Source organism: Dermacentor variabilis, chromosome 8 (assembly GCF_050947875.1).
Source record: "Dermacentor variabilis isolate Ectoservices chromosome 8, ASM5094787v1, whole genome shotgun sequence".
Lineage (NCBI taxonomy): Eukaryota > Metazoa > Arthropoda > Arachnida > Ixodida > Ixodidae > Dermacentor > Dermacentor variabilis.
Genome location: NC_134575.1, coordinates 18619174 through 18629121, shown reverse-complemented (window position 1 = coordinate 18629121; position 9948 = coordinate 18619174). Strand labels below are relative to the sequence as shown.

At 47.9% G+C, this 9948-nt stretch overlaps 1 protein-coding gene across 1 annotated transcript; it reads left to right on the top strand.

The window, feature by feature from the left end:
• Nucleotides 1-280: 280 nt before the first annotated feature.
• LOC142590912 (beta-1,3-galactosyltransferase 9-like) lies at nucleotides 281-9593 on the top strand. The gene is made up of 4 exons (XM_075703308.1): nucleotides 281-516; nucleotides 2285-2590; nucleotides 4497-4977; nucleotides 8795-9593. The coding sequence occupies exons 1-4, from the start codon at nucleotides 467-469 to the stop codon at nucleotides 8978-8980; spliced, it is 1023 nt and encodes a 340-aa protein (XP_075559423.1). The 5' UTR covers nucleotides 281-466; the 3' UTR covers nucleotides 8981-9593.
• The last annotated feature ends 355 nt before the right edge of the window (nucleotides 9594-9948 follow it).

Sequence of the window (9948 nt, the reverse complement as noted above, 5' to 3'; positions counted from 1 at the left end):
CCGGACTCGCTATTAGCCGCAATGTGCAATGACAACGCAATAAAAAAGAGAGAACGCGCGTAGACAAAGAAGGCCACCACGGGACAAGCGCGTAAGTTTTTGCGCGTTGTCTCTTGGTGCCGCTTTCACAATATGCGCCCAACTTTCCATCCTGTTGCTGTTATTACCTCTCTCTGCCGACCAGCCGTTCCTCATAGCAAAGCTCTATTGCCATCGTCATAACTTTATCGATACCACGTGGTCATATTACAAAGACGACGGAAGAAGACAATGAAGAAGAAGCTTCCGGAATCTTGAAAATATCCAGAATATCGTGCAAAGTATGACTCGTGGCCAGAACGATGACAATATGTAAAACAAACCTTCCAAATTCCTTACTATATAGGAATTCCGACGATACGTTTGCGGCATAGACAAGAAAATGAGCGCTCTCGCACGTGACGCTTGACACTGGTGACGGAAGAAGATGAAGATGACGTCACATTCCAAAAGAACGCCCCGCTCCAAAACCATGAGGTAAGTGGGCGCAAACCGCTTTTCGATTTTCTTTTTACGCGACGCGTGAACCCCGAGCAGCACACCCGCCTCCTTGAGAATTCCGTCGCCCAACGTCGTCTATGCATCACGTGACGCCCGTTCGATTGCCCCCCCCCCCCAATCCTCTCACTGGCTTGTGCGGCCGGCGCTGTGCCGTATGCACGAATATGTCGCCGTCGCGTGAACGATTTCGCGAAGTTTTAGCTCGTCTTCCGTGCCAGTTCGCACAAGGTCATCGAAGAACCAATGCGTCGCCTTTCGGTGCAGCGGTAGCTACAGTGCGCGGAAATTTCTCTTGACTGAGCAAACATGCGAGGTGCATTGTCAGCCGCGATGTGTATATACGTGCTGTGAACTATTTTGGCTGTAGGCGTTTTTTTTTTTTTCGCTCGACAAAAAGACCTGGCATCAGTGAATTGGGAAAAAAGAAACTCCTCGCTATCCGATCGCCCTCCGCGAGCGAGCTCGTGTATATGGGACCAACCCACTGCAACACCGAAACACCTAAGCGCCAATCGTTATAAATAATTGATCTAGCCACCGGCATTTAACAGACGGTGAGCAACTAAGCAGCGCTTGCATGTGTGTGTGTGTGTGTGTGTGTGTGTGTGTGTGTGTGTGTGTGTGTGTGTGTGTGTTTGTGTGTGTGTGTGTGTGTGTGTGTGTGTGTGTGTGTGTGTGTGTGTGTGTGTGTGTGTGTGTGTGTGTGTGTGTGTGTGTGTGTGTGTTTGTGTGTGTGTGTGTGTGTGTGTGTGTGTGTGTGTGTGTGTGTGTGTGTGTGTGTGTGTGTGTGTGTGTGTGTGTGTGTGTGTGTGTGTGTGTGTGTCGCCTTCCATTCCTCTCGTCTGAATGCTCCACTCTATAAGTTTCAGTAGAATTCATAGTAAGGTTCGTTACAGCGCAACGCAAGACAAGCACAAAAGAAGGTATAAAACGCCAACACGGCGCTGACTCTCAACTGTTATTTTATTGAAGATATGTCTATCACACACACACACACACACACACACACACACATATATATATATATATATATATATATATATATATATATATATATATATATATATGGTATATATAGGTGCGAGTTGATAACCATGACATGCACGAGACACAGAGCTGCATCGTGGCAACTGCCACCAACTGACGCATCTCAGGAACTGTGACAGTTGCCTTTCTGTGTCTGCATTTCTGCATTTCTGTGTCTCGTGCATGTCATGGTTATCAACTGGCACCTATATATGTGTTAGACATATCTTCAATAAAATATCAGTTGAGATTCGGCACCGTGTCGTCGTTTTATACTTTCTTTTGTCCCTTAAAGAATCCTTTATACCTTCTTTTGACCTTAAAACCCTTAAACGTCGTAAAGTAGTACCACGCTTTGAAGAATGCCGCCTCCTCCTCGAGCGCTCCGGCCGACGCCGCGTCGCTATTGGCCTATAGCATCACGTGGGCCCTCGCGCCATGCATCAGCCCCACTTTTGCTCGAGAAGCGTCTACGTAGTGGCGGGTAGCGCATGTTGGCGCCGTTGCTACGCTCGAGCAGTGTAGGCGGCGCCACGGTCGAGGCGGGAGCGTGAAAGAGAGGAGAAACGAGGAGGAGTGAAGGCGGAGGAGGAGAGTGTGGCTACTTTACGAAGTTGCCGCTACTTTACAACTTGCCGCCTTGATGCAATATGCTTCACCAGAAAAAAATGGCGACGGTCTATTTGCGCAATTTTCGTTGTTAACGTGCTCGCCGCAGCGTCCTGCTGGCGGTGACGCGGCAGAGCCGCTCCCCGACCACGCTGATAGTGTTCAGCTTCCTGTCCATGGTGGCGCTCGGACTGCTGCTGCACCACTTCACTGGCACGATGCTCCGCCAGCACTTTCCGACGCAGCTGTGCCAGGCGCACGGCGTCAACACCACCGTCGTCGTGGCCGTCCGCACCAAGCCGAACAACCACTCGCTCAGGGAAGCCATCCGCAAGTCCATGGGCCACCCGATGGTCCGCGCAACCCTGCCCTGGAAGGTGGTCTTCTACATGGGCTACTCGGCGGACATCGTCAGGTCGGTTATCGCGCCCGCCGTGTCGCGCGACGGACGGGGGAAATGAGACTGCGACCGAGCATTGCGCGAGGATGGCGAATCAGCCGAGTTGAAACTTGTCCGGCAGTGGTCGCAGCACAGAGGAGGGGCCGAAAAACGAGGACACGCGCCCACAAAAAGAAAAAATAATCGGGTCAACTGCACGTCCCGTTGATATATTTTCTGTGTCCGTGTTCTGCCTTAACTCGCCGTGGTAGCTCAGGGGCCTATGGCGTTGGCCCGCTAAGCACGAGGTCGCGGGACCGAATACCGGCCACGGCGGCCGCATTTCGACGGGTGCGAAATGCGAAAACACCCGTGTACTTAGCTTTAGGTGCACGTTAAAGAACTCCAGGTGGTCCAAATTTCCGCAGTGTCCCCCAAGTACGGCGTGCCTCATATTCAGATCGCGGTTCGGGCACGTGAAACCCCATAATTTAATGAATAATTTAAATGTTTTGCCTTGCGCTGCTACCATGAGGAGCATTGTCATGCAGCCGACCTTTTGCGAGCGAACGCTCCGAGAAGCCATTCCCTTCGCTTTTGCCTCGCAGTAACGACCCAACACGTGACCTCTGTGACGGCGTATTTGGCCGGTAATGTTCTGTTCCGGGTAGTTTATATTTGATGAGCACTCGTTCGGCTGCCGTGCCCTAGTAGCAGTAGGATATGTGTGGATATCTGCCCTAGTAGCCGGGTATATGTGCGCGCACTAAAACCTACTGCGCACTTTGACGCGCGCGTGCTCTGACTCCTTTTCTTTCTTCCCTCATCATCTCACCTGGAGAAATATGTCGGGACTGTCGCTCGGCTAACCGCTCCAGATACGTATCATCAACCCTGCAGTGCCCACTGTACCATATATACATACCACGCAAGTTTCGATACCTCAAAATTCAAATTTACACACGGGAAACGTAACACATAGCCCATAGTCACGCGTTTAATGTGCTGGAGCGACAGATTAATTAATTACCTATTATTATTAACTGTATAATTAGGTTTTAAGTCAAATCAGACGTCAGTGCCGTTTTTTTTTTGCAAATACTTTTCACGGCCGCAAATAAAGGTAAACAAGTTCTTCCAATTTTCATTGACGTGAAACTCTGTGGGCATTCAAGGTTGAACGCTCCTCTCTCTCTCTCTATCTCTCTCTATTTCCCTCTCTCTCTATCTGTCTACCTACCTCTCTCTCTATCTCTCTCTATCTCTTTCTCTCTGTATATCTCTCTGTCACTTTATCTCTCTCTTTCTTCTCTCTTTCTCTATCCCTATTTCCCCCTCTCTCTATGTATCTATCTACCTCTCTATCTATCTATCTATCTATCTCTATCTCCTTCTCTCTATCTCTCTATCACCTTATCTCTTTCTCCATCTATTTATCTATATCTCTCTATTTCCCTCTCTCTCTCTCTCTATCTATCTCCCTATCTATCTACCTCTCTATCTCCCTATATCTCTTTTTCTCTCTCTCTCTCTCTATCGCTCTATCACTTTATCTCTCTCTCTATCTGTCTCTCTCTATCTACTTATCTATCTCTATCTCTCTGTACACCCGCCGTAGTTGCTCAGTGGCTGTGGTGTTGGGCTGCTGAGCACGAGGTCGCGGGATCGAATCCCGGCCGCGGCGGCCGCATTTCGGTGGGGGCGAAATGCGAAGACACCCGTGTACTTAGATTTCGGTGCTTGTTAAAGAACCCCAGGTGGTCGAAATTTCCGGAGTCCTCCACTACGGCGCGCCTCATAATCAGAAAGTGGTTTTGGCACGTTAAACCCCATAATTTTTTTATCTCTCTGTTTCGCCCCTCTATCTCTATCTATCTATCTATCTATCTATCTATCTATCTATCTATCTATCTATCTATCTATCTATCTATCTCTCTCGCAGGTCTCGCTCTCTCCGCCGCGAGGTGCTCAAAGGCGACCTCATCATCGCGCCGTACGAGGCCTCCTTCGAGAACACCATCAACATCTTCATGAGCGCCGTGCGCTGGGTCCACGACCAGTGCGCGCCGGGCATGCACCACCTGGTGCACACAAACGACACCACCATGGTGGACTTTCTCGCCGCGCACAAGCACATAGAGGGCCTGCAGGAAGCCGAGGACCGCCACTTCCACTGCGCCGTCGTGCAGCTGGTCGATGTGGACCGGAACCCGAACAGCTCGTTGTACGTGCCGGAAGCCCTCTTCAGGGACACCTACTGGCCCACCCACTGCGAAGGGGACGCCTTCATCGTCCACTCCAAGCATCTGAAGCCGCTCGTGCTGTCCTCCGAGGCCATCGCCCAGTACCCACTGCTGGGGCCCTACGTGACGGGACACCTCCCTGTCCTGGCCCGGATTGGGCACCGGAACATCGCGCCCTGGGTAAGCCTCCCTTCTCCTTGCCCATAGCAAAAGAACCAAAACTGGCCGGTTTAGTTCGAAGGGCGAAACATTGAAAGCGGTAACAAGGTTTAGCGTTGCGCTTATAGTGTGCTGTCGCCGTCACCCACGCTTCGGCACATTGATTCAAGTGTGCGCCCGTTCATTTATTCTTGATACACTGGCGATAGAGTGGGCGTAAGTTTGCATGCGAGTTGCTGGCGGATGTGTGTAAATAACGTGCTAGAAACTTACTATATGCCAAGAAGCGGCGCTATACTCCCTTTGTCACTGTATAAGAAGCGGTATTCACTCGTGCAGACGTTCCGGGTTCGAAGTCCTTCGTTCGGAGGTTAGCCTCACAACGCTGGCAGATGAGTTATTTTTATTTGAACACTCGAGAGAAGCCGTAGATCGTGTAGAGCATGCAACACAGGCAGTTCTTATGTAGCAGTGGTCCGTGAACTTTGCGCACACAGACTCACTCCGTCCCTTGATGCGCCAGTCAAAATTTTTCAACCAACTAATGCGCATGTCTTCACTCCACCGCTCCATATGTTGCAGCATGAATGGAGCACGGCGCGTTAGAGAAAACCCAGTCGGATTTCCGACAGCTGACCGCACAGAAGCAGGGCCGACGAGGTAATGGGTTCGTATTTGGGCGCTTTCCGCTGAGGCAACGTGCGGCGCGCCGCCGAAAGCGCCATCTCGTTTCTCTAGAGCAAACTGCGCGACAAGTAAACGTTGTCGCATAGCAATTACCGCGACGCGCTTAAGAATGCGACACGCTAGTGTCGCATTAGTGTAAAATGTAGCTTGTAACAGCACAACGACGGCGGCGAAAACGCGCCTCGAGGATTCCATTACGTAGTAAATATCGCCCTTCGCGAGTCTAACCCCCTCTATACGGGTCTGGCTACGTTACCCCAACATTGAAAGACCAGCCTTGACTCGAACCTCTTCCTTGACTTCATGATATTAATGGTGATGATAATGATTATGACGTGAACTTTTCTTTGCAATGAGGCGGGGGCACGTGCTAGTACATTCCAGCGCACTACTTAAAGGAGTTCTGTCGCATTTCCTATTTTTTTTTTGCGTTCATTGAATGTTTTGGGTATTGAAACTGTAAGAAACATGAGGACCAGTGTCGAGCTTTCTAAATAATTTGCTATTATAGATTTACTATACAACAGCTTGAGTATAACAGCTGCGCAGATGGACCGGTGGATCCCTGGTCCCGTTTCTTGAATTCTTCGCATTGTGCTTGTGGTTACTGCAATGGATGAACAGGGCCACACATCGTCAAGCGGGAACAGGGGATGGGAATAGTCGGTTCACTAGGGGTAGCCACCGGTTCCAGTATTTCAGACCGGCAGCAGCGTTAAAGCAAACTTTCGAGACACGATGATGACCGCCCACATTGCGACGTAATGCCAACGTATTCGCCCAGCAAGATCCGTAGATAATTTAGTAACGTCTGCTGCCGGACTAGTTGGTACATGACTTTTACGCATGGTTTTAGGCGCGAAAAGTAAGACGCTGACAACGGAATAAAGGACATAGACAGGCGCATTCTCGCAACCGATTTTTTTTTTCCCCGATGCTTCACTTATATATACACCCTCAGGCATGCGAACAGGAACATACACAGCAGAGATCACATTAGATAGAAACCAAACCTAATCATATCCTATCAGCCAGGAAACTCCATTCTCTTGAAGAAACAGTGATGGAACGCTGATACACTGGTCACCAAATTTTCTGATATACATCGCCTCTGGTACTTCCCGTGCCATCGTATCCTTACTTTTTCTTAATATGCATGTGTTTTCCAGCAAAGGTTTACACGTGCACACTTTGCAATCATACGGAAAATTCGAGCCAGTCCCATTCTGTTTCTTTTATTCTGTTGTCCGCGTCTTATTTTTCATTTTTTCGCCTAATACCACTTCTAAAAGCCGTAGAGAATGTTTGCCTTCCAGAAGCGCTGTGAATCGAAGCTTATGGAAGCGTTAACTGTTCAGCGGTGGAAATATGCAACAGCTGTTTAGAGTATTTGTCAGAAAAAAAGTCGTTAGAGCCATGAGTACCTACGTATATATATATATATATATATATATATATATATATATATATATATATATATATATATATATATATATATACACGTAGGTACTCACGGCTGTAACGACTTTCTTCGACTATATATATATATATATATATATATATATGGAGATGAGAGAGGAAGAGCGACGTTTTAATGAATAGAGAATATAAGAGACTGCAATGTGTGTAGTCAAATCGGATTAGCTCACGCAGGCTAGGTGTCTGTCGCTGCCCCATTTCAGAGGTGATGCCAGTAGACATAACGATAGCGATAAACAACTCCTTCCGGTCCTCCCATGTATGCCGACGCGCTAGTGGGCCTACACCCTGGAACCAAAAAAAAAATAAATAAAACACTTAGGAGAGAGCCTGACGTCAGGCAGTCTGCCTTGACAACTTCGCAATTGTCCGTGGGTATAGTGTATGGCACGCTCAATTCAGTTCACACGAAACGACACACACACAAACACAGCGCAACATTCAACAGCGTTCTCACTTTTTCTTTTCTTTTTTTAGGAGGCCCCAGACTCGTATCACGCTTACCAACGCATATGTGATTTATACCACGTCGCCAGAAGTACAGACGCACAAATATCAAATATTTTTCGAATAGTTTACCAATAATGTACAGCGCTTTGTCGCCATTAATACAATAAATAATAACGTCTCGGCATTCAGAACGTAGAAAGCTTCTGTATTTACACAATATATAAAAAATATTAACATTTTGGTTTCCACAACATAGAAAGCTTATATAGTTACACAAAGCAGATTGTTCGCAAACTCGGGGTTCTTAGGCGAACACACACGGTCATGCATTATTATATAAAGTGTATAACGGTGACCTTGTGGGCCAGTTAATATCTTGTGTACCTTCTGGACGAAGCCAAACGTGAGTGTCGTCTGTGGTGACAGCAGAGCGCAAGAAAGAAACGTGTTCTTTTTTTCTGTCTATACTTCGAATGGTCGTGGCAGACAGTGTGCCTAATGTTAAAGTGTATATGTTGCAACGAAATGCATCGTGATTTAATCCAACGAAAGGCTGCAAAAGAAATGCTGTTGTTTTAATTGCTGGAACAACTATCTCATTATGAGGCACGCCGTAGTGGATTAATTTGACTGCCTGCGTGATCTTTAACGTGCACCCGATGGAGACTATACACACTAGTGGCCTTGCATTTCACCCCCATCGAGGTGCGGCCGCCGCGCCTGAGATATGATCTCGACACCCCGTGCTTAGCATCGCGGCACCATAGGCTTTAAATCTGTATAGGCTATAGTCGCATATGGCGGCATAGTCGTAGCCGCTACAGGTCACGTCGCAGAGAAATCGGCATCTTTTGAGCAGCGTCGCCGCAGACGAAACGCAGCTGCCATTGCCTCGAATTGGCGTTGCTTCCCGTGGCACGTACGTCCAGCACATACGCTTCCCTCGTTCGTGCACCAACGCTCCTTAAAGCATCCTAACAAACGTCGCTTCTCGGCCATGCTCTTTCTCTTCCGCGGGTAAGAGGCATTTGAATGTCATACACTCTCAAACCAATTTGTGAATATTTTCACTGTTCCTTTGGCATTGAGCAGGCGCAGTTTCTGCAGTAACTTACCTTGCTTCAGAAATCAAACAGGCCTTTTTTTTCTTTCCTCTAGAATTGACGCCATACTAAAAGAAAAACGAGAAAACTGAATTTAATGTCAACATTTACTTCTGCAGATCCAGAGACTCGGCGCTGCACCAGAGAGCCAGAGCTTCCTACGCCCGATTTTTGTGAGCCACGTTACTGAGAAAGTTCAGTGGAAGGCGCAATGGCTCAAGACGCTCGTCTGCTACGCGGACGGCAACAATACAGAGATGGCCGAGCGGATATTGCGCAAGGTCAAGTTCCAAACAGCCGACTGATGGCGATGACGGTTGACAGTGTGTCGGCGTTCTTTCTCCCAGATTGCAGCGTCTGCAGGTCTTGAACGGATGTGAAATGATATTCATTTGTTTGTCATTGCCTCGTTATGCCTCCCCTACCCACCCACCCACCCATTATTAGTTGCCTTCTGCATCTTTTGCTGTTGATGCTGAAGCAGGGACGTCTTTTGTCGCTGTTGTTGTTCTTCATTCTTCGTTTTCTGCCGTTTTCTGTCGTGTGTTTCGTGCAATGTTGCTAACAAGTGCAAATCGACTGACCACTGACTCATGAACAAACCTGAGGGAAGGGTTTTAAAAAAATAGCCATCTTTAGCAGAAGTAGGTCAGATCTTCTTGTCGCGGGAGCCTATGTTCTTGTGCAACTCTTTTGTGTTGTGTGTTCTTTATTTCGCCTGGACGCAGTCTAGTGAAGCCACGCGGACTTTATCGTCTCACGACAAGGCTGTGGGATGTGCTGTGGACTACTGTTCTTTTTTTTTTTTGCTTTAACCTGTTGCCATGTCATTCTCGGCATGCCGGAAATTTCATGCCACGTTTCAATATTTTCAAGTACCATCTGTGCATGCATCGCCGAATAAAAAAAGTGTATCTAGTCTGGCTTTTTTCTTTTCTTTTATTCTTTTTTTAGGCAGTCACGTACTAACAGAAAGTTGATCATTCTCAAAGCGACGAGTGCACAGCCACGATCATGTCGCGAACTCTGAATGGCTAATTTCTCATTTCCCAAACATTGTCTCCTCCTATAGGGTAACGTGTTTACAAGAACGTCTGTGGTTCAATAGGGCGCACAGGCAACGTTGCCAGCCACCTCCGAGCTGAATTGAGGCAGTTTGAGATTGAAGTTCCTGTGGTATGTCATAAGTTCCAACACCCAGAGGAAGGAAAAAAACTCACAGGGTCTCGTATCCCTAAGACCACTTGAAGACTAAAGCCAATGTGTCGTTGCA

Excerpts from the sequence above, each read along its gene's own strand:
- LOC142590912 (XM_075703308.1), top strand. The coding sequence starts at position 467 with ATGAAGATGACGTCACATTCCAAAAGAACGCCCCGCTCCAAAACCATG. Across the intron at positions 517-2,284 it reads CCCCGCTCCAAAACCATGAG|CGTCCTGCTGGCGGTGACGC; the intron begins GTAAGTGGGCGC and ends TGCTCGCCGCAG. Across the intron at positions 2,591-4,496 it reads TACTCGGCGGACATCGTCAG|GTCTCGCTCTCTCCGCCGCG; the intron begins GTCGGTTATCGC and ends TCTCTCTCGCAG.